The following is an 18,864-nucleotide window of genomic DNA, read 5'->3' as shown; positions in this document are numbered from 1 at the left end:
CTCGTTGCCCGGCAACGCCGCTCCGACGGCCGTCGCGCTGACGTCATCTCGCGGCGCCGCGCGCTTCCCGGCGTCCCCCGCGGCGCGGCGTTCGCGGCGGACAAGATGGAGGCGCACGGTGAGGAGGGGGAGGCCCCGTCGCCGCCGCCCGGGCCCGGCGGCGGCGTGAACGTCTTTGCTAACGACGGCAGCTTCCTGGAGCTCTTCAAGCGGAAGATGGAGGCGGAACAACAGCGGGAGCGGGAGGCGGCGGCAGCGGCAGCCGCGGAGGCCCCCGGCGGCGCCGGGCCCGGCCCGCACCGTTCGTCCGACGGCTCGAAGAGGAGCGGCGGCGCCCTCAGCTTCGTAAGGACGCGGGGCCCGCGGCCTCCTCCCGCCCCCCCCTTCTGCCCCCGCCGGGCCTACCCGCCCGCCGCGGGAGTAACGGCGCCCTCGGGCTGGTTCCGGGGGTGGCGGCAGCTGCTTCCCGGCTGCCGGTTGCGGGAGAGTTGCCCCGCGTGAACCGGTTCCCCCCCAGACGCGAGTGCAGGCTTCGGTTTCGCCGGGAGCTGGGCCGGGGCCCTCGGTGGAGCCGGTGGCACTGGAGCTTCACGGGCACCTGCGATCTGGGGGGCACGTCCCGGGGGGAGCCCGTGCTGAGGAGCGGCCCCGGGGGCACCTCGGTGCCGTTCAGGGCTCCCTGCCCTCTCCACTGCCTCTTCTTCTTTGTTTTTGGTTGTTTTTTTTACCTTTCGTTAAACTGTATCAAGCAACACCAAACCCCTCCATCTCTGGGGAACGGGGGTGGCTTCGGCTGCTCCGGCACCGCTGTTCCCGGGGGACGTCACAAACACACACACCCCCCCGGGCAGGAGCGAGGTTCAGCGCGGTGCCGCCTGCCCCGGCTGGGCTCTGACGGACGTCCCTCCTGTTCCGTTGTGCAGGGGACGGCGCCGTCCCCACGGCGCGCGTAACGGTGGCAGTTCTGTCCCTTCCCCCAGGTGGGCAGGCGGCGAGGGGGGAACAAGCTGGCCCTGAAGACAGGAGTGGTGGCCAAGAAGCAAAAGACGGACGAGGAGGTGGGTGTCCCTGGACCCCCAAACTCTCCGGGGAGTTGATGGGGATACATGGTGCTGCCTGGGCGGGGGTGTGTGTGTGGGATTTCCAACCTCACCGAACTCATTTCCCCTTGTTTCTTCGTAGGTGTTGACGAGTAAAGGCGACGCCTGGGCCAAATACATGGCGGAGGTGAAAAAGTACAAGGCGCACCAATGCAGCGACGACGACAAAACCCGGCCCCTGGTGAAATAGCGCCCGGACTCGCCCCTGTATATACTTATTTAAGGGCGGGGGAGGCGCCAGCCCCGCCCCTTTTATATCTATACGTACCGATATGTTGCTGCTCCCGCCCTGCCGGCAACCAGGACTTGATGCGGCCGCCGCCGCTCGCCGGGACCCGTCGCCGTTCTTCTTTCCCACCCCCTTTTCACCGCCTGCCCGGTCCAGGGTGGGGGGTGTGTTTTGGGGTAGAAAGCGGAGAAATGGGGAGGGGAGAGGCGGGAGCGGAGGGGCCGCTGTCGCAGCATTAAAGACCTCGGAGATTTCGGAGCTGCCGAGCGACTTGTGGGTGTTTTTGGGGAGGGGGCTGTGCCCCCCCCACCCCAGCTGTTACCCTGGTCTCGTGGGTTTGGGGGTCTCCTGGGGTTTGGGGGCGAGATGCTGTGATGGGGTGACACAACCTGCTGTGGGGGTACAGCTTCCCCCCCCCCCCCCTTCCCGCCCCAGTGCTGAATTTTTACCATTTTTGGCTTTTCCCCCCCCCCCCCCCCAGTAATGCTGGGGTGGGAGGGGGCTGTGCCTCGAGGCGGGGGGGGGATGACGACGACGACACACACCTGCAGTCGGGGGGTGCCTGGGGGGTGTAGGCAGGGCCGGGCCCTCCTGGATCAGGCTCCAGCAGAGGATCCCGACAGGTCTGTGGTCCCAGTTCTCCCAGTACGCTCCAGTTTCCCCCTCACGGTGCAAGGCGGGGGGGGGCGGGAACCGGGAGGCGGCGGGTGTCCCGCCGGTTCCCCCCCCCCAACCCCCCCGCAGTGGTACTTCCCGCGCCGCGGGGCACGCTGGGAGTTGTAGTCCTACCCTAGAAGTGGGGACGTAGGGGCTCTTCCCGTGGACTCCGCGCATGCGCGTAACGGCACCGCCCTTTTCCCCACGTGGCTCCGCCTCCGCTCCACGTGACGCTGCGCCCTCCTTCCCGCGCGCTCACGTGGTGCCCGCGGCGGGGCGGACGGTGGCCGGCGGGGGTCAGCACCCGCGTGCCGCGCTCGCTCCTTCCGAGCAGCGCCGGTGCCCCGCGGCTGCGTTGGGCCGCCCCGAGCGGGGCCCCCCCCTTCCCCCTTCCCCCCCCCCTCCCCTTTTCCCCAGCTCCGGGACTTCCCATCCCGGCAGGTACCGGCCCGGCGGGGGCGGCGGGGAAGCGGCGCGGGGCCTGGCGGGCGGGGGAGGCCCGGGCCGGGAGCGGGGTGGGGGCGGTGAAGGGAGATTTGGGGGTCGGGGGGGGCAAATTGGGGAGCGAGGGGGGGTTCGGGGGTGGGGGGGAAGGAGCCGTGCTGATGGCGGGGGGGTACGGGGGTGAGAGAACCAAACGGGGGGGGGGAACGACACGGGCTGGGGGCAAGCGGGGGGGGGGGCACGCTGGGGAGGGGGTGCTGGCACGGGCGGGGGCGTTTGTAGCGGGGGGGGGGGCAGTATGGGGACGATCTGCTCCCCCCCATGTCGTCCTGTTCCTCCCCCCCATGTCGTCCTGTCCCCCCCTTGTGTGTCATCCCCCCCCCGCCTTTAACGGGGCGTCCCCGTCCCCACGTGCGCGGCGCGTCCCCGCCGCCATCCTCCCGCTGCCGCGTGGACACCCCCCCCCCCACCTCCCCGAGAACCATCCTCATCCCGGGGACCCCCCCCACCAGGACCCCCCCGCCAGGACCCCCCCAGGACCCCCCCAGCCGCCATGGACTGGCAGCCGGACGAGCAGGGCCTGCAGCAGGTCCTGCAGCTGCTGAAGGACTCGCAGTCCCCCAACACGGCCACGCAGCGCGTCGTGCAGGACGTATCCTGAGCTGGGGGGGACCCCCGGGACACACACACACACACACACACACACACACACACACGACAGCGGCACCCGTCCCCGTTTGAGCTGGCGAACGGGGAATTGGGGATTTTCGCTGTTAAACGGGGTCAGCAGCCACGGGAGATGGTGCCGGCTCCAGCTGTGGGGGGGCTGGATGTGGGGAAATTGGGGGGAGGGGGGGGGCATATTAATTGGGGACAGCGTCCCCCTCCTCGTCCTCGTCCTTAACTGCCCGGGGCAGAAACTGAAGCAGCTGAATCAATTCCCCGACTTCAACAACTACCTGATCTTCGTCCTGACGCGCCTCAAGTCCGAAGGTGGGTGGTTCTGCGGCCGGGGAGGGGGGCTCGGGGGCTCAGAGGTCCCCGGGGGGAGCAGCAGAGGTGTGTGTGGGAGCTGAGCCCACCCGTTTTGGTGGAAGCGGAGGGGATATGTGTCGTGGCCCCCCCTCCCGTTAACGATTTACGTCCCCCCAGATGAGCCAACGCGGTCGCTGAGCGGCCTGATCCTGAAGAACAACGTCAAGGCGCACTACCAGAGCTTCCCCCAGCCCGTGGCTGAGTTCATCAAGCAGGAATGTCTCAACAACATCGGGGATGCCTCTTCCCTCATCCGGGCCACCATCGGTGAGTCGAGGCGGGGGCTCCCGCGGGGATCCCAGGCTCCCCCCACGCTAACGAACCCCCGTTCCGTTTCCCGCAGGCATCCTCATCACCACCATCGCCTCTAAAGGGGAGCTGCAGATGTGGCCGGAGCTGCTCCCGCAGCTCTGCAACCTGCTCAATTCCGAGGATTACAACACGTGTGAGGTGCGCAGGGGCCGGCTGGGGGGGTTTGGGGGGGCCCACGGCTGTCACTGATACCCCTTTGGTGCGCAGGGGGCATTTGGGGCCCTGCAGAAGATCTGTGAGGATTCCTCCGAGCTCCTGGACAGCGACGCGCTCAACCGGCCCCTCAACGTTATGATCCCCAAGTTCCTCCAGTTCTTTAAGCACTGCAGCCCCAAAATCAGGTACGGGTGTGCTGGGGAGGGGTTATGAGACACCCCCCCCCCCAGCCCCACCGTTGGGTGTTGGAGGGTCCAGCTGGGGTGGAGACGTGCCCAGAGTCGTCACCGCAGCGGTTTAACGAGCTGGGGTGGGAAAGGAGCTGTTTCTGTGCTCCCTGCCACCCGTTGTGGTTTGCCTCGGGGTCCCCTTATCCCTGTCCTCCCCCCTCCGTGGGTGGTGTGGCTCCACCCGTGCCCCCGTTGGGGTGATTTGGGGCCCCCCCCCAGAGCAGGGCAGCTCCAGCTCGGCCCATCCCCGTGTCCCCAAGTCATCCCACAGGGACTCTGTGTGTGTCCCCCCAGCCCAGACCGTGTTTCCCTCCCATGAATTAGTTCAGCGCCGTGGGGTCTGGGAGGGGCAGGTAGCTGGGCTGCGTGTGTCCCCCCACTCCTGCTGGCTCTGCATCGTTAGCTAACGACCCTGCCGGGCATCTCCCCCCACCAGGTCCCATGCTATTGCCTGCGTCAACCAGTTCATCATGGACCGGGCTCAGGCGCTGATGGAAAACATCGACACCTTCATCGAGGTGAGCGGGGAAACCCCCTGGAGCCCCCCCAGAGCCCCCCCCAAGGGCGGACGGGGGTGAGTTGACTCCCACACGCGTGTGTGTGTGTGTGTGCACGTGTGTCGCCGTCCCCCCAGCACCTCTTCGCTCTGGCGGTGGATGAGGACCCCGAGGTACGGAAGAACGTTTGCCGTGCGCTGGTGATGCTGCTGGAGGTCCGCATCGACCGCCTCATCCCCCACATGCACAGCATCATCCAGGTGAGACGATGAGGGGGGCAGGTGGGCATCCGTGGGACCCCCAGGTGGGTGAATTTGGGAGAGGAGGGGGCTGACGTGTGTGTCCCTCCCCGACCCCGTGCAGTACATGCTGCAGCGGACGCAGGACAGCGACGAGAACGTGGCGCTGGAGGCCTGCGAGTTCTGGCTGACGCTGGCCGAGCAGCCCATCTGCAAGGAGGTGCTGACCTCCCACCTGGTGCAGTGAGTGCTCGGGGTGGCCCCCAGCCCCCCCTCTGGCCCCCCCAGCCCCCTCTGTGTCCCCCCGCCCAGCCCCTCAATTCCCCCCCTTTTCCCCTTGCCCCGCAGGCTCATCCCCATCCTGGTGAACGGCATGAAGTACTCGGAGATCGACATCATCCTGCTCAAGGTATGAGGTCAGGGTGAGAACGTGAGAGCGCCCGGTTCCCGCTCCCTCCGCCAGCTCTGCGGGGCTGGTACTGGTTTAAACTGGAGGGACTGGGGCAAGGCAGAAGCTGCCCCGAGACCTCCCAGACATGATGACAGCTTCAGAGCTGATGCCGGTGATGGCTGTTGTGTTCGTACTGTCTGATCCGTGGGGGCCGGGGGGGGTCCCCGGGACGGGTGGTTGGGGGTGTCGTTGATGCGACGTGATGTCCCCTGTCCCCACAGGGTGACGTGGAGGAGGATGAGGCGATTCCCGACAGCGAGCAGGACATCAAGCCCCGCTTCCACAAGTCCCGCACGGTGACGCTGCAGCACGAGGAGGAACGGCCGCAGGACCCCGATGACACGGAGGACGAGGACGATGACGACACGCTCTCGGACTGGAACCTGAGTACGGGCTCGTTGCGGGGAGGGGGGGGCAGTTAATTAATTAAACCGAGGTGAATTGTTGCCGGTTCAGGAGGGATTAACCCCGTCCCCTCGTGGCTGCCTGGCAGGGAAGTGCTCGGCGGCCGCGCTGGATGTCCTGGCCAATGTTTTCCGGGAAGAACTTCTCCCCCACCTGCTCCCGCTGCTGAAGGAGCTCCTCTTCCACCCTGAGTGGGTCATCAAGGAGTCGGGCATCCTCGTCCTGGGGGCCATCGCTGAAGGTGGGTGCCACGCCGCCTTCAAACGAACGATCCCCGATCCAACGCCGTGCCGACGCCGGGGGTCTCTGAGCCTCCCCGTGCGCCCCCCCCCCTACCCCCCCCGCCCCCCCGTGCAGGCTGCATGCAGGGCATGGTGCCGTACCTGCCGGAGCTGATCCCCCACCTCATCCAATGCCTGTCGGACAAGAAGGCGCTGGTGCGCTCCATCGCTTGCTGGACCCTGAGCCGTTACGCCCACTGGGTGGTCAGCCAGCCCCCCGACATGTACCTCAAACCCCTCATGACCGAGCTGCTCAAGCGCATCCTCGACAGCAACAAGCGGGTGCAGGAGGCGGCGTGCAGGTGCGGGTTGTGGGGGGGGGGCGGGGACCACCACAATTTGGGGTGGGATCTGTCGGATTTGAGGTTTTCTCTGGGCGGGATGAAGAATGTTGTATATGTTGAGTCGCTGTGATGATGGCGTATTCGTACTGTCTGACCCAGAGCGAGGGCGCCTGGAGAGGGGGGGTGTCAGCCCTGGCTCGGGGGGGCTGCTGAGCTTTTCCCCCCGCCTCCCAGCGCCTTCGCCACGTTGGAGGAGGAGGCGTGCACGGAGCTGGTGCCGTACCTCAGCTTCATCCTGGACACCCTGGTCTTCGCCTTCGGCAAGTACCAGCACAAAAACCTGCTGATCCTCTACGACGCCATTGGGACCCTCGCCGACTCCGTGGGGCACCACCTCAACCAGCCGGTACATTTTTAGGGATGGGGGGGGGTCCCTTTTCTCCCTTCCCTGCGCCCCAGCCTGGGACCGGTGATGACAAAATGACAGCAGACGTTCGAATCCCGAATTCCCGCTGTGGATCTCTCTGGTCTGACGGTCCCTTGGTTGAGGGGGTAGCAGCCCCGCGCCCCCCCTGCCGTGTCCTGTGTCTGTCCCCCCCCGTGACAGCATCTCTCCCGGGGGCACAGGAGTACATCCAGAAGCTGATGCCTCCACTCATCCAGAAGTGGAACGAGCTGAAGGACGAGGACAAGGACCTCTTCCCGCTGCTGGAGGTGAGCCGTGGGGCATGGGGGGGGGGGGTCCTCCGTCCCCTCGGCCCCCTCCCACCCCCGTTGTGTTCCCCCCCTCGCCCGCAGTGCCTGTCCTCGGTGGCCACCGCCCTGCAGAGCGGCTTCCTGCCCTACTGCGAGCCCGTCTACCAGCGCTGCGTCACCCTGGTCCAGAAAACGCTGGCTCAGGCCATGGTGAGCTGCAGTCCCCCCCTTTCCCTGGGTGCCGTGGGGTGTGGACCCCCCCCATGGGGTGACCGCAGCCCCCCCCGCCCCCAGATGTACAACCAGCACCCTGAGCAGTATGAAGCCCCTGACAAGGATTTCATGATCGTGGCCCTGGATCTGCTGAGCGGTTTGGCCGAGGGTCTCGGCTGTCACGTGGAGCAGCTGGTGGCTCGCAGTAACATCATGACGCTGCTTTTCCAGTGCATGCAGGTCAGGGGTCCCCCGAGACCCCCCCACAAATCCGCAGGGACCCCCCCTTGCCCCCCCCCCCCCCCCCCGCAGCGCTCACCCCCTGCCCTCTCCCCGCAGGACACCATGCCCGAGGTGCGGCAGAGTTCCTTCGCCCTCCTGGGCGACCTCACCAAGGCCTGCTTCGTGCATGTCAAACCCTGCATCGGTGGGTGCCGGGGATCCCCCTGGGACCCCAAAATGACGGGGTGGGGTGTGGGGGGGGCCCCTGCCGCTGACCTTGCCTCCCCCCTACCCAGCCGAATTCATGCCCATCCTGGGCACCAACCTCAACCCTGAGTTCATCTCTGTCTGCAACAACGCGACCTGGGCCATCGGGGAGATCTGCATGCAGATGGGTGAGTGCCCTGGACCCCTCTAGACCCCCCCGGGAGCTCAACCGAGCCCCCCCCCCCCCAGCCCCCCGAGAGTTCAACCTGTTAACCCCCCCCTTTCATCACCTCCCGGCAGGGGCAGAAATGCAACCCTACGTCCAGATGGTCCTGAATAACCTGGTGGAGATCATCAACCGCCCCAACACCCCCAAAACCCTCCTGGAAAACACGGGTAAGGTTGGGGGGGGGGGGCCACAGTGTGGGGGGAAGCTGTTTGTGGGGGTTCTTTCCCACCAACCCCCCCCCAAAACCTCCTCCCTCTGCCTGCAGCCATCACCATCGGGCGCCTGGGTTTCGTCTGCCCGCAGGAGGTGGCCCCCATGTTGCAGCAATTCATCCGGCCATGGTGAGTTTGGGGGTCCCTGTGTCCCCTCCAGGAGGGAAAAGGGGGGGGCACTGAACCCCAATTTTCCTCTTCCCCCCCCCCCTTTTTTCTCTTTGAGGTGCACGTCCCTCCGGAACATCCGGGATAACGAGGAGAAGGACTCGGCTTTCCGCGGCATCTGTGTGATGATCGGGGTGAACCCCGGGGGGGTTGTGCAGGTACTGGGGGGGGACACACAACACCCCCAGCAGTTTTTTAGGGGGCTGGGGGGTGATGTTAAGCCATGGGGGGGTTGGTGGGTGCCCCTGAGCCGCGGGGGGGAGCGGGAACCGCTCCCCCCCGCGGCTCAGGGGCACCCACCACCCCCCTGGGAGATTTTTTAGGGTGGTCAGTTCTATCCAAAATGGGGGGGTCCCTCTCCCCATCACCCCCCCTTCCCAATTTATCCCCTTATGACCCCCCCCCAGTGTCATTTCCCCCCCCACACTGTCATTTCCCCCCCACACTCCAGGACTTCATCTTCTTCTGCGACGCCGTCGCGTCCTGGGTGAGCCCCAAGGACGACCTGCGGGACATGTTCTATAAGGTCAGCCGGAAAAAGGGGGGGCAAATGATTAAAGAGACCCCCACACATGCTGCTGGGGGGCTCAGTAGAGACCCCCCCCCCTTATTGTTAACCCCCACCCCACAGATCCTCCACGGCTTCAAGGACCAGGTGGGCGAGGAGAACTGGCAGCAGTTTTCGGAGCAATTCCCACCCCTGCTCAAAGACCGGCTGGCAGCGTTTTACGGGGTCTAGGCCAGGCGGAGGCACCGGAACCAGGTCTGGGAGGGGGGGCAGCACCCCAAAGAGGGGGGGGGCAGATAGATAGACCCCCCTCCTCAGATGAAGAGAACACACACCCCCCCCCAATTCCTTTCTCCTCTCTCGCAGGTCGGCGCCGGGAGCCCGTCGGGACGGCGGCCGTGAGCGGGCGACCCCGCGCCGCGCCCCGGGGGGGTTCGTGGGGGGGGGAGGGCGGGAGGAGCCGCGTGGGGGGGGCCAGGGCACGGCGACCCCCCCCCTACACACACACACACCCCCCCCATCCCCAGCTGCCCCCGGGGTTGTGGGGGGGGGGAGCCCCGAAATCAGTTTCACCCCTGGGGGGAGAAAGGGGGGGGGAACGGGACTGGGAGTGGGGGGGGGTCCACGGGAGGGATGGACCCGCGGTGGGGGCACCCCAAAACCTGGGGAGGGGAGGAAAAATCGGGGTAAAAGGGTCCAAAAATGGGGTGGCTGGGGGATGGGGGCGACACTTCTCCCCCCCCCTTTTTTTTCCGCTGTAGGATATTCCCGTGTCGTCCCCCCCGCATGGTGCCCCCCCACCCCGTACCCATGCGCACGTTTCTCGCGATAAACCTATAGGAACATATAGAGCAGCCCCGGCCGGGGGGGGGGGGGGGCGGGCGGGCACGGGGGGGCCCCGGGGGGGGGGGGGGGCGGGGGGCCGGGGGGGGCTGAGCCGCCGCCGTTGTGCTTCGTCGTGAGCGAGTAGGTGCCACGGTTCTTGTGTTTTTTTCCCCGTTTTGTTCCGTTTTTTACCGTTTACAGGGCGGGGGGGGGACGGGGGGGGTGGGTGGGCGGGAGGGGGCGGCGCGTGCGGGGGGCGGCGGGCCCGGTTGTACCGCGCCCCCCTCGTTCCTGCTCGGCAAAGAGAGTCCGTTGTTGACCGTCCGCCGTCTCGGTGCCGTTTATTCCCGCCGGGGAAGCGGGGGGGGGGGGTGGGGGGTGTCGCGGCCCCTCCCGGTGTCCCGGCGGCCACACGTGGTCGCCTTCCGGCGCTGTTAGATGACGATACCGCGCGGCTCTCGCTCATTGGGCGAGGCGGGGGTCACGTGGGTAGTGCGGCGCTGCCTGCGCGCCGGAAGCGGGTCCCGCCGTGGCCGTGGCGACGGGACGCGGCGGGGCCGGGCCGCGCCCCGGTACCGGGGGAGGGGGGGGCCGGGCACGGGTGGGGCTGTCACGGCGGGGGGCGGGAACGGGACGGGAACGGGGCTTTGAGGAGGTGCCAGGGGATCTCGGTACCGGGGCTGGAGGGACTCGGTTGTTGCGGTGGGCGCCGGTACCGGGAGTTCGGGGGGTGGCTGGGTGTTGGGGTTTCCCGTTGTGGGAGGGTCCGGGGGCTTTTGGGGGGGGGGGGGGGATGTCTGGGCGGGGAGGACCCCTGTGCCCGGGCCGGAGGGATCCCAGCGTGGGGGTGGTCCCGGTGCCGGGTCCCGGTTTGGGGCGAATCCCGGTGTAACGGGCCGGGGGGGGCGGGTTTGGGGGGGGCTGAGGGTGTCCTCCGCTGCGGGAGGCGCTGACACCCCGCTCCCCAGCCATGGAGGGGCCCCCCGCGGCCCCCGGGACCGACGACCCCGACCGGCAGGCGCAGGAGTACGTCACCCGTCTGCGAGGCCCGGGGACCCCCCCCGGCCGCCCCCCGCCGCTCCCCGCCGCCCCGACCCCGGGGCCCAGCCCCCCCGCACCCCTCCCGCGTCCCCCCCCGGGGCTGAAGCGGCCGCCCCCGGGCGGGGGGGGTGCAGGGGGGCTGCTGGCGCTGCCGCGGGAGCTGCTGCTGGAGATCTGCGGGTACCTGGGGGCGCGGGAGGTGCGGGGGGTCCTGCCCTGCGTCTGCCGGGCGCTGCGGGACGTGGCCCGGGACGCCGTGGCCTGGCGGCTCCGTCTGCAGCGCAGCGCCCGCGGCCCCTTCCCCGTCCTGGAAGGTGGGTCTGGGGGAGGGAAACAGGGGGGGACGGGGTGGGGGGGGGGCACGCGGCTGGGTTGAGCACCCCAAAACATTCCCTGGGGCGGGTTGGGGATGCCCCTATTCCTCCATTTCCTGGCTCTGCTGACCCCAGAGGGGCTGTGGGGTGCTGCGGAGGATGAATCAGGGGAGTGGGGGACCCCCTCTGCCCCCCATTTCCCTGTGGCAGGTTGGAGATCCCCTCTGATCCCCCCCCGTTTCCCCACAGCAGGTTGGAACCCCCCCAACACCCCCTTTCCCTCACCTCGTCAACCCCAAGGTGGCTACAGGGCAAAGGGGATGGGTTGGGGACCCCTGCCCGCTGCTCCAGATCCTCCCATCATTTTGGGGGGCCCCCCTGACACCCTTGTTTCCCCGCAGAGGAGGGGTTTGACTGGTCAGCCGCCTGCGTGGACGTGGAGGAGCACCTGCAGCGCTGGGGGGGCGGTGGGGCCCCCATGGAGCACTTCTCCCTGGACGAGGGTCACTTTGCCTCCGTCGACTCCGTCCTCCTCCTGCAGGTGAGGACGTGCCGAGCTCGGCGGGGTAAGGATTCCCCCGATTCTAGGGGGGGCCCCTGCCTCACCCCTGCACCCCCCGCCCCCCCCCAACCTGGCAGGGAGGGACCCTTTGTGTTTCGGGTGCCCGTGACCGCAACGTCAACCTGTGGGACCTGCGGCAGCTGGGACGGGCCCCCGGCAAGGTGCTGGTGAAGGCGCTGGGCACCGAGCGCAACGGGACGCACAAGGTGGGGGACACAGCCGTTACCCCCCCTCCTTGCATTGGTTCCCCCAACTTGGGGAGCTGCTGGGGGGCTCCAAAGCGGTTTTGGGACCGTTTGTGTGGGTTTGGGTTCCCCCTCGCAGGGCTGGGTTTGGTGTTTGGCCTCCCGGGACAACAAGGTGTGCTCAGGCTCCTGGGACAGCACGGTGAAGCTGTGGGACCTGGAGGCCGAGGGGCAGCAGTTTGGGGAGATCAGGTAACACCTGGGAGGGGTCCGGGGGGGTTTGGGGGAGTCCCAGGGGGTCCCGCCGAGCCCAACTTTTCCCTCACCCCTAGGGAGAAGGCAGCCGTGCTCTGCCTCTCCTACCGCCCCGACGTCCTCGTCACCGGTACTTACGACAAGACGGTGACCATCTACGACCCGCGAGGTTGGTCCTGCCCGGGATTGGGGGGGGTCCTGGGATATTTTGGGGGCCCCCCAGCTCAATTGCCCCCTCCACCGGCAGCCGGCCAGGCCCTGGTGCGCAGCTACAAGCCCCACGCCAGCGCCGTCCTGTCCCTGGCCGCTGACGACCGGCTCATCGTGTCGGGCAGCGAGGACCGGACCCTCGTTGTCTTCGACCGTCGCACCGACGGGGTGCTCCAGCGACTGCAGGTGGGTCCTGCTGCCCCCCAAAACTACAGAGGGGGGGTTCGGGGCTCCGTCACCTGCAAACGTTTCTCTCCTCCTCCACAGCTGGAAAACTACCTGCTCTCCATGTCATACTGGGGCACGCAGCTCTGGGCCGGGGACAACCAGGGACGGGTGTACGTCTTTGGAAACAGCGCTGGCAGCTTCCAGCCTGCCCGGGTAGGGACCCCAATGGGTTTAGGGGGGCACGGGGAGGGGCCTGGGTGCCCCCTGACGCTTCACGCTGTGTTTTTACGTGTCTGGCAGTACTTCGATGTGGGGCACCGGCTGCAGGTCACGGGGCTCTGGCACTCACTGGGGTCTCTCTACACCACGTCCACCGACAGGACGCTGCGGGTGAGGGTCCCTTCGTCCCCATCAATGCAGTGCTGGGCTGGGGGGGCCCCTCGCTGGGCTGGGGGGGCTGCTGACCCCATTGCGGGGGGCTTGCGAATGGCGCTCGCTCTCTCGCAGATACACATCCCTACAGACCCTCCCCGCACCATCTGCTCCTGGACGCACGACGACGTGCTCAACGGGGTAAGGAGGTTCTCGGGCCCTCGCACGCGTGTGTGCACGTCCCCTTGCACGCGTGTAACCACCCCGGTTTCTCTCTCATGTCCCGTCCCCCCCCCCAGATCAGCGTGGAGGGCGACGTGGTGGCAGCTGCCTCTGGGGGCCTCTCGGTTGAGGTGTGGAGGCTCCGGACCTGACGTGCCACCGCTGCCCCGTGCTTGCACTGCCCGGGAAGGGGGGGATGGGGGGCTCCCCGCCGCCGGGGGGTTCTGTCCCCGCTCCCAGCGGGTTCCCACGGAGTGCGGGGACCACCCTGTGCCCCCCGACGTGGAGGAGATGGGCCCAGCAGGGCTGGGAGCTGTTGCCTGTCTGTGGGTATTAAAAGGATTTGACTGGAGCAGAGGTTGCGTCTCCCCGCGGGGGTATCCGTGGTTTTGGGGTGAAATTGGGCGGTTTCGGGGCGCTGCAGGAGAGGGAGGTTTGGGGGTAACCCCGCTCCAGCGCTAGCCCCTGAGCCGAGACGTTTCGCTTCCGGACGTCTGTCGTCCCTCCGCGGCCACCGTCCTGTCTCAAGATGGCGGCGCCCAGCTGTACGGCAGAGAGCGGGCGGTGCTCGGCTCCGCGGGGACGGGCGCGCAGCCGCAGTGCGCGGCGCGGCGCCGGGGGGGGGCGGGTCAAGATGGCGGCGCCCAGCGGCGGCGCGGCGGAGTGAGGCGGCCGGAGCCCCATGGCGGCCCCGGGACAGCCCCCCGCCGCGGCCCTGCAGGCCGTGCTGAAGCCGAGCGGGCCCCTCCCGGCCGAAAGCCTCCCGGTACGCGGGTACGACTTCGCCGGCGGCCCGGACCACGCCGCGTTGCTCCGCTCCTTCCTTACCACCGGCTTCCAGGCCACCAGCTTCGCTCAGGCCGTCGCCGAGATCCACCGGATGGTGGGGCCGCCGGGGCGGGGGAAGGTGGGGAGGGGGGTCCCCGGGAGGGGTCCGGGTCGCGGCCGGAGCCGGTCCTGACCCCGCCGCGCCCGCAGATCGCGGCGAAGCTGGAGCCGCTGAGCGAGGAGGAGCGGGCCCGGGCCGGGCTGGGGGGGGCCGCGGCCGCCCTCGGGCTGCACCATCTTCCTGGGCTTCACCTCCAACCTCGTCAGCTCCGGCGTCCGGGAGACCATCCGGTACCTGGTGCAGCACAACATGGTGCGCGGGGGGGGGGGAAGGGACGGACACGGACACACGTGGGGCCCCACCTGCCCCTCGGGTCCCCGGGGGGGGTCCCCGCAGCCCTGACGCCGGCCGGCTCCCCCCGGGGCAGGTGGACGTGCTGGTGACCACGGCGGGGGGCGTGGAGGAGGATCTCATCAAGTGCCTGGCGCCCACCTACATCGGGGACTTCAGCCTGCGGGGACGGGACCTGCGCCAGAGCGGCATCAACAGGTACCGGGGTGCCCCCCCCCGGTGTCGGGGTTCCCCCTCCCGGTGTCGGGGCGTCCCCCCAGGCTGAGCCTGTGTCGTCCCCCCCCAGGATCGGGAACCTGCTGGTGCCCAACGATAATTACTGCAAGTTCGAGGACTGGCTGATGCCCATCCTGGAGCAGATGGTGGACGAGCAGGAGACGCAGGTGGGGGGCGGTCGGCTGGGGCCCCCCCCGGGTCCTCAGGGAGGGGGGGTTCAGGGGGGGTGCGGGCACCCGGGTCCTCCCGAGTTGGGGGTCCTGAGCGTGGCCATCCGGCAGGGCGTGAGGTGGACCCCCTCCCGGATGATTGCGCGTTTGGGCAAGGAGATCAACAACCCCGAGTCCGTCTGCTACTGGGCGCAGAAGGTACGGGGGGGGGACGGGGGCGGAACATGGGGGGGTCACTGCTCCATCTGGGGGGGTCACTGCTCCGTCCCGGGGGGTCACTGCTCCGTCCCGGGGGGTCACTGCCCATCACCACGTCCCCTTTGCAGAACAACATCCCAGTGCTGAGCCCGGCGCTCACCGACGGCTCCCTGGGGGACATGATCTTCTTCCACTCCTACAAGCGCCCGGGGCTGGTGCTGGACATTGTGGAGGGTGAGTGGGGTCCCCCCCCAATGCCAGGGTCCCCCTCAGACACTGGGGGGTCCCCCCCAACATTGGGGTCCCCCCCCGACGGCTGCCTCCCCCCGCAGACCTGCGCCTCATCAACACTCAGGCCATCTTCGCCAGGAAGACGGGGATGATCATCCTGGGCGGGGGGCTGGTGAAGCACCACATCGCCAACGCCAACCTGATGGTGAGGGGGGGGACAGGGGGCCCCCCCAGGGGATGGGGGGCACCCCAAGGGGATGGGGACAGCGGGGGGCTCACCCCGCTTCTCGCCCCGCAGAGGAACGGGGCCGACTTCTCCGTCTATGTCAACACGGCGCAGGAGTTCGATGGCTCCGACTCGGGGGCGCGGCCGGACGAGGCCGTGTCCTGGGGCAAGATCCGGATGGACGCCACCCCTGTCAAGGTGGGGTGGGGGTCCTGGGAGAGGGGGGAGGAAGATTTGGGGTGCTCTGGGCAGGGGGGTCTCCCCCACCCTCACCCCCTCTCCTGCGCCCAGGTCTATGCCGACGCTTCCCTGGTCTTTCCGCTGCTGGTGGCGGAGACGTTCGCCCAGAGAGCCGACGCTTTCCCCTCGGAGACGCCGGGAGACTGAGCCGGTGCCGGGGTGAGCCCCTCACCTGGAGGGGGGTGAGCCCCCCACTTTGGGGTGCCAAGCACCCGGTGCCTCTGCAGGGGGTCCCGTCTCGGTACCCGCAGAGCAGGAGAGAGCGGGGTGGTTCCCCGACCACAGGACTAGGGGAGCCGGGACCCCCACACCACCGTCCGCCTGTTCTCCCCCTCGCCCTCCCCAGCGCTTGTATTTATTTGAGCCGCTCGGAGGTCCGTGGGCTCCTTGTGCTCCCAATAAAGCCTGCAGCTCCTCCGCACTCTGGGTTTATTCCTCGTTAGCGGGGGGGGGGGAACGCAGACGGACGCCCCCCCCAAACCCGCGTCACGTGGCGGCGGCGTCCCCCTCGGGCTGGAAGGTCTCCTCGCGCCAGAGCTGGACGCGGCCCTCGGTGGCGGCGAGCAGGCAGGGCAGGGTGGGGTGGAAGGAGAGGGACTGCACCACGCCGCGGCCCACCGCCAGGCTGAGCGCCAGCGAGCCCTGCGGAGGGGTGTGAGGATGTAGGGGGGGCTCCCTCGGGACCCCCAAAACATGAGCTTGGCCCCCCCATCACCCCACTCACCTCCACCAGGTCCCAGAAGTAGACGTTGCCGTCCTCGGAGGCGCTGCCCACGTGGGTGTCCTGCTCGCTCAGCATGCAGTCCAGCCGGTACGCCGTGCTGCGGTGGCCCGTGTACCTGCGGGGAGGAGTCCCGAGGGGTTGGGGTGAGGCGGGGGCGCCCCCACAGCCCCCCAGGGCCGTAGGAAGGGGGCTCGTACTCGCCCAGCAGCTCCCCCGTCTCCTTGTCCAGCAGGCGCAGCGTAGAGTCGAGGCTGGCAGCCAGGGCGCACTGCCCGTCCTTGCTGAAGCAGACGCTGGTGATGGGGCCTGGAAGCGGACGGGAGTTTGGGGGTGTCCCGGGGAGCCCCCCCACTCCTTGGGAGCCCCCCCAGTGGCATCCCGCACCCCCCTCACTCACTCCCTATGTAGTCGGAGTAGAGCTGCCCGGCGCGCAGGTCGTAACGCCGGACACGGCCGTCCACGGAGCTGCGGAGAGGGGGTGTTAGTGCTGGGGGGACCCCGTCCCCCGAGGCGTGTCCTTGTCCATCCCCCCCAAGCGCGTCCTCGTCCCTCACCCCGAGAGGATCTCATGGTCGGAGACCTTCACGCTGGAGACACCGTCCTTGGCCTCATCCAGGACCTGGACGGGGTCAGGGCGGCGCGAGCGGCAGTCCCAGCACCGGACGGTGGAGTCGATGGAGCCTGTGGGGGGGTGTGTGTGGGGGGAAAGGGGGTGTCAGGGGGGCTCTGGTGCTGGCAGGGCCCCCCCCGAGACTGCTGTCCCTTACCGGACACGATGATGGTGGCCTCCTCGTTGAACTGGACGCAGTTCACCTTCTGTGGGAGAGGCAGGGAGTCAGCGCCCTGCAGGGAGCACTGACCCCCCCAAATCCCCCGGGGCCCCCCACCGCCGGTGCCCCCCATGTTCTCACCCCCGCGTGTCCCCGGTACTTGCGGACCACTTGTCCGGTGGCCACGTCCCACAGTGCCACGGTCTTGTCAGCCCCGCAGGAGCAGAGCTGGCTGTTGTCAAAGGAGCTGGGGGGGACACAACAGGGCGCCCCATCAGCGGGGTTGGGGGGGTCCCCAAGGGGTGGGGGTACCCGCAGCCCCCTCATCCTTACCCGGCGGCGTCCAGCACCTCGTAGCCATGCCCCTGGTAGGTGCGCAGCGCTGTGCCCTTGTGCGGGTTCCAGAGCTTCAGGGACTTGTCGCTGCCGCAAGTCAGGCAGTAGTTCCCATCCACTAGAGAAGGGGGGGGGGGGCGAGGTGACCCCCCCAGCACCCCAAATGGACGCCCCCTCCCCAGGAGCTGGGGTCCCCAATTCCTTCCCCCCCCCAGGGACAGGAGCCCCGGGCCCCTTTCCTCCCCCTGGGATGGGGGCTGGGAGTGTGGGCCCCCCCTTCGTCCCCCGGGGTGGGATCAGAGTTGGGGTCCCCGTTCCTCCCCCCGGCCCCCGTCTCTTCCCCCCTCGCCGACCCCACCGTTGAAGCGGACGGCCCGTACGGCGCCCTGCCCACACTCCAACGTCCGCACCCGCTGCCGCGGCAGCTCGGGACGGGCGGGCCGCGGCCGCGGGAAAGCCATGGCGGGCCGGGACCGGAGCTGGAGCCGGCGCCTCTTCCGGTGGCGGCGGCGGAAGCGGGCGGCGGGGCAGCATGGCGGACCCGCGGCGGCCAGCGCGGGTGGCCAGGTGGGACCGGAGGAGGGGGAACCGGGAAGGGAGCCCGGGGGAACCGGGGAGGGGGCTCGGGGCCCCGGCCCGTCTGACGGCACCGCCCCCAGGTACAAGCCGCCGGCCACCGAGACCAACCCTGCGCTGGAGGACCCCACGCCCGACTACATGAACCTGCTGGGGATGGTCTTCAGCATGTGCGGGCTCATGCTCAAGGTGGGGGGCACCGGGTGGGGCAGGGGGGACCTGCCCTGGAAGGGGGGGGGCACCGGGACTGTGCCGGCGTGGGCGGTGGGGTGATGTTTTGGGGGCTGAGGACTGTCCCGGGGGGGGGGTCTGGGGTGGCTGAAGGCCATGGGGGGACTGGGACCGTCCCCGGGGGTGGGGTTCAGGGGGACAGGGACTGTCCCAGAGGGTCCCCATGCTGTACCCGTCTGCCTGCAGCTGAAGTGGTGCGCCTGGATCGCCGTCTACTGCTCCTTCATCAGCTTCGCCAACTCCCGCAGCTCCGAGGACACCAAGCAGATGATGAGCAGCTTCATGTGAGTGCCGGCGGATCCGGATCTGGCCCCGGGGTGCTGCATCCCCTGCAGAGGGGACAGCGTGGAGACCGTCCCGGTTTTGTGGGGGTCTCTGAACCCCGGTGTGGTGTCTCTCCCCTCCAGGCTCTCCATCTCTGCCGTGGTGATGTCCTACCTGCAGAACCCTCAGCCCATGTCCCCTCCCTGGTGACGGCCGGTGTCATTCCCCAGGGAGGGTGCTGGCCGCAGGGAAGGCAATGGGTTGTGTCGGGGCTGGGACAATAAAGGGGGGTGCTGAGGCAGAGCTCGTGGTCGCCGTGATTTGTACCTACCTGTGTGGGCTGGGCCCTGCTCAGAGCTGCAGCATCAGTGGGCAGGTGGGGTGGATGGACCCTCCCCAGGCTTGGGGGAGCCCCGGGGCCATGGCACCCTGCTTGGGGGAATCAGGAGGGGGGGGCCTGGCAGGAGTCAGAGGGGGGAATGGCGTGTGAGGGCTGAGGGGAGCTCTGGGGGGTTCTGAGGGGAACCCCGGGGGCCTGAGGGGAGCTCCGGGGGGGTTCTGAGGGGAACCCCG

General features: G+C 68.8%; 6 protein-coding genes across 9 annotated transcripts; 5 read left to right on the top strand and 1 right to left on the bottom strand.

The window, feature by feature from the left end:
- The first annotated feature begins 57 nt into the window (after positions 1-57).
- TRIR (telomerase RNA component interacting RNase) lies at positions 58-1,580 on the top strand. The gene is made up of 3 exons (XM_075738177.1): positions 58-345; positions 981-1,058; positions 1,183-1,580. Exons 1-3 carry the CDS (start codon positions 106-108, stop codon positions 1,288-1,290), a joined length of 426 nt encoding a protein of 141 aa, XP_075594292.1. The 5' UTR covers positions 58-105; the 3' UTR covers positions 1,291-1,580.
- Positions 1,581-2,962: 1,382 nt separating this feature from the next.
- On the top strand, positions 2,963-9,206 carry TNPO2 (transportin 2). 2 transcript variants are annotated; one of them, XM_075738166.1, is made up of 24 exons: positions 2,963-3,082; positions 3,348-3,423; positions 3,583-3,732; positions 3,809-3,915; positions 3,985-4,118; positions 4,600-4,681; positions 4,798-4,920; positions 5,024-5,142; positions 5,248-5,308; positions 5,572-5,737; positions 5,844-5,996; positions 6,113-6,338; positions 6,555-6,726; positions 6,948-7,034; positions 7,119-7,226; positions 7,311-7,469; positions 7,569-7,656; positions 7,748-7,846; positions 7,959-8,054; positions 8,153-8,228; positions 8,326-8,425; positions 8,719-8,793; positions 8,899-9,030; positions 9,142-9,206. In XM_075738166.1, exons 1-23 carry the CDS (start codon positions 2,984-2,986, stop codon positions 9,004-9,006), a joined length of 2,664 nt encoding a protein of 887 aa, XP_075594281.1. In that variant the 5' UTR covers positions 2,963-2,983; the 3' UTR covers positions 9,007-9,030; positions 9,142-9,206. The 2 variants fall into 2 exon arrangements, with proteins under 2 accessions (XP_075594281.1, XP_075594282.1); XM_075738167.1 differs by lacking the exons at positions 7,569-7,656; positions 7,748-7,846; positions 7,959-8,054; ... (3 more) ...; positions 8,899-9,030; positions 9,142-9,206 and having other exon boundaries at positions 6,187-6,338; positions 7,311-7,463.
- Positions 9,207-10,059: 853 nt separating this feature from the next.
- Positions 10,060-13,281, top strand: FBXW9 (F-box and WD repeat domain containing 9). Of its 2 annotated transcripts, XM_075738169.1 has the most exons (11): positions 10,060-10,172; positions 10,569-10,955; positions 11,357-11,496; positions 11,595-11,723; positions 11,842-11,954; positions 12,035-12,126; positions 12,205-12,353; positions 12,435-12,548; positions 12,636-12,725; positions 12,843-12,908; positions 13,007-13,281. In XM_075738169.1, the coding sequence occupies exons 2-11, from the start codon at positions 10,571-10,573 to the stop codon at positions 13,079-13,081; spliced, it is 1,353 nt and encodes a 450-aa protein (XP_075594284.1). In that variant the 5' UTR covers positions 10,060-10,172; positions 10,569-10,570; the 3' UTR covers positions 13,082-13,281. The 2 variants fall into 2 exon arrangements, with proteins under 2 accessions (XP_075594284.1, XP_075594285.1); XM_075738170.1 differs by lacking the exon at positions 11,595-11,723.
- Positions 13,282-13,526: 245 nt separating this feature from the next.
- Positions 13,527-15,808, top strand: DHPS (deoxyhypusine synthase). Its single transcript, XM_075738173.1, is given in 10 exon segments — positions 13,527-13,812; positions 13,908-13,969; positions 13,971-14,070; positions 14,186-14,307; positions 14,396-14,492; positions 14,607-14,693; positions 14,822-14,927; positions 15,026-15,129; positions 15,223-15,348; positions 15,442-15,808. Coding segments are annotated over 10 exon segments (1,101 nt in total). The 5' UTR covers positions 13,527-13,611; the 3' UTR covers positions 15,538-15,808.
- Positions 15,803-17,754, bottom strand: WDR83 (WD repeat domain 83). 2 transcript variants are annotated; one of them, XM_075738175.1, is made up of 9 exons: positions 17,579-17,707; positions 17,218-17,338; positions 17,026-17,131; positions 16,882-16,930; positions 16,669-16,795; positions 16,512-16,579; positions 16,312-16,420; positions 16,115-16,229; positions 15,803-16,032 (listed from the first exon to the last, which is right to left on the bottom strand). In XM_075738175.1, exons 1-9 carry the CDS (start codon positions 17,679-17,681, stop codon positions 15,877-15,879), a joined length of 954 nt encoding a protein of 317 aa, XP_075594290.1. In that variant the 5' UTR covers positions 17,682-17,707; the 3' UTR covers positions 15,803-15,876. The 2 variants fall into 2 exon arrangements, with proteins under 2 accessions (XP_075594290.1, XP_075594291.1); XM_075738176.1 differs by lacking the exon at positions 17,026-17,131 and having other exon boundaries at positions 17,579-17,754.
- On the top strand, positions 17,657-18,594 carry WDR83OS (WD repeat domain 83 opposite strand). The gene is made up of 4 exons (XM_075738178.1): positions 17,657-17,787; positions 17,880-17,985; positions 18,214-18,311; positions 18,435-18,594. Exons 1-4 carry the CDS (start codon positions 17,753-17,755, stop codon positions 18,499-18,501), a joined length of 306 nt encoding a protein of 101 aa, XP_075594293.1. The 5' UTR covers positions 17,657-17,752; the 3' UTR covers positions 18,502-18,594.
- The last annotated feature ends 270 nt before the right edge of the window (positions 18,595-18,864 follow it).

Source organism: Balearica regulorum, chromosome 30 (genome assembly GCF_011004875.1).
Source record: "Balearica regulorum gibbericeps isolate bBalReg1 chromosome 30, bBalReg1.pri, whole genome shotgun sequence".
Classification (NCBI taxonomy): domain Eukaryota; kingdom Metazoa; phylum Chordata; class Aves; order Gruiformes; family Gruidae; genus Balearica; species Balearica regulorum.
The sequence above is the reverse complement of the archived record's forward strand: the minus strand, read 5'-3'. Positions and strand labels throughout refer to the sequence as shown.

What these genes read in the sequence shown, in the direction of transcription:
- WDR83 (XM_075738175.1), bottom strand. Translation starts at nt 17,681, where the DNA reads ATGGCTTTCCCGCGGCCGCGGCCCGCCCGTCCCGAGCTGCCGCGGCAG. An exon ending in GACCATGAGATCCTCTCGGG is followed by an intron (nt 16,580 to 16,668) that starts GTGAGGGACGAG and finishes CCCTCTCCGCAG; the next exon opens with CTCCGTGGACGGCCGTGTCC. An exon ending in CTACTCCGACTACATAGGGA is followed by an intron (nt 16,421 to 16,511) that starts GTGAGTGAGGGG and finishes GTCCGCTTCCAG; the next exon opens with GCCCCATCACCAGCGTCTGC.
- WDR83OS (XM_075738178.1), top strand. Translation starts at nt 17,753, where the DNA reads ATGGCGGACCCGCGGCGGCCAGCGCGGGTGGCCAG. An exon ending in CGGCCAGCGCGGGTGGCCAG is followed by an intron (nt 17,788 to 17,879) that starts GTGGGACCGGAG and finishes CACCGCCCCCAG; the next exon opens with GTACAAGCCGCCGGCCACCG. An exon ending in TGTGCGGGCTCATGCTCAAG is followed by an intron (nt 17,986 to 18,213) that starts GTGGGGGGCACC and finishes GTCTGCCTGCAG; the next exon opens with CTGAAGTGGTGCGCCTGGAT.
- FBXW9 (XM_075738169.1), top strand. Translation starts at nt 10,571, where the DNA reads ATGGAGGGGCCCCCCGCGGCCCCCGGGACCGACGACCCCGACCGGCAG. An exon ending in GACCATCTACGACCCGCGAG is followed by an intron (nt 12,127 to 12,204) that starts GTTGGTCCTGCC and finishes CTCCACCGGCAG; the next exon opens with CCGGCCAGGCCCTGGTGCGC. An exon ending in GGGTGCTCCAGCGACTGCAG is followed by an intron (nt 12,354 to 12,434) that starts GTGGGTCCTGCT and finishes CCTCCTCCACAG; the next exon opens with CTGGAAAACTACCTGCTCTC.
- TRIR (XM_075738177.1), top strand. Translation starts at nt 106, where the DNA reads ATGGAGGCGCACGGTGAGGAGGGGGAGGCCCCGTCGCCGCCGCCCGGG. An exon ending in GCGGCGGCGCCCTCAGCTTC is followed by an intron (nt 346 to 980) that starts GTAAGGACGCGG and finishes CCCTTCCCCCAG; the next exon opens with GTGGGCAGGCGGCGAGGGGG. An exon ending in AGCAAAAGACGGACGAGGAG is followed by an intron (nt 1,059 to 1,182) that starts GTGGGTGTCCCT and finishes GTTTCTTCGTAG; the next exon opens with GTGTTGACGAGTAAAGGCGA.
- TNPO2 (XM_075738166.1), top strand. Translation starts at nt 2,984, where the DNA reads ATGGACTGGCAGCCGGACGAGCAGGGCCTGCAGCAGGTCCTGCAGCTG. An exon ending in CACTGCAGCCCCAAAATCAG is followed by an intron (nt 4,119 to 4,599) that starts GTACGGGTGTGC and finishes TCCCCCCACCAG; the next exon opens with GTCCCATGCTATTGCCTGCG. An exon ending in GCTCTCGGACTGGAACCTGA is followed by an intron (nt 5,738 to 5,843) that starts GTACGGGCTCGT and finishes GCTGCCTGGCAG; the next exon opens with GGAAGTGCTCGGCGGCCGCG.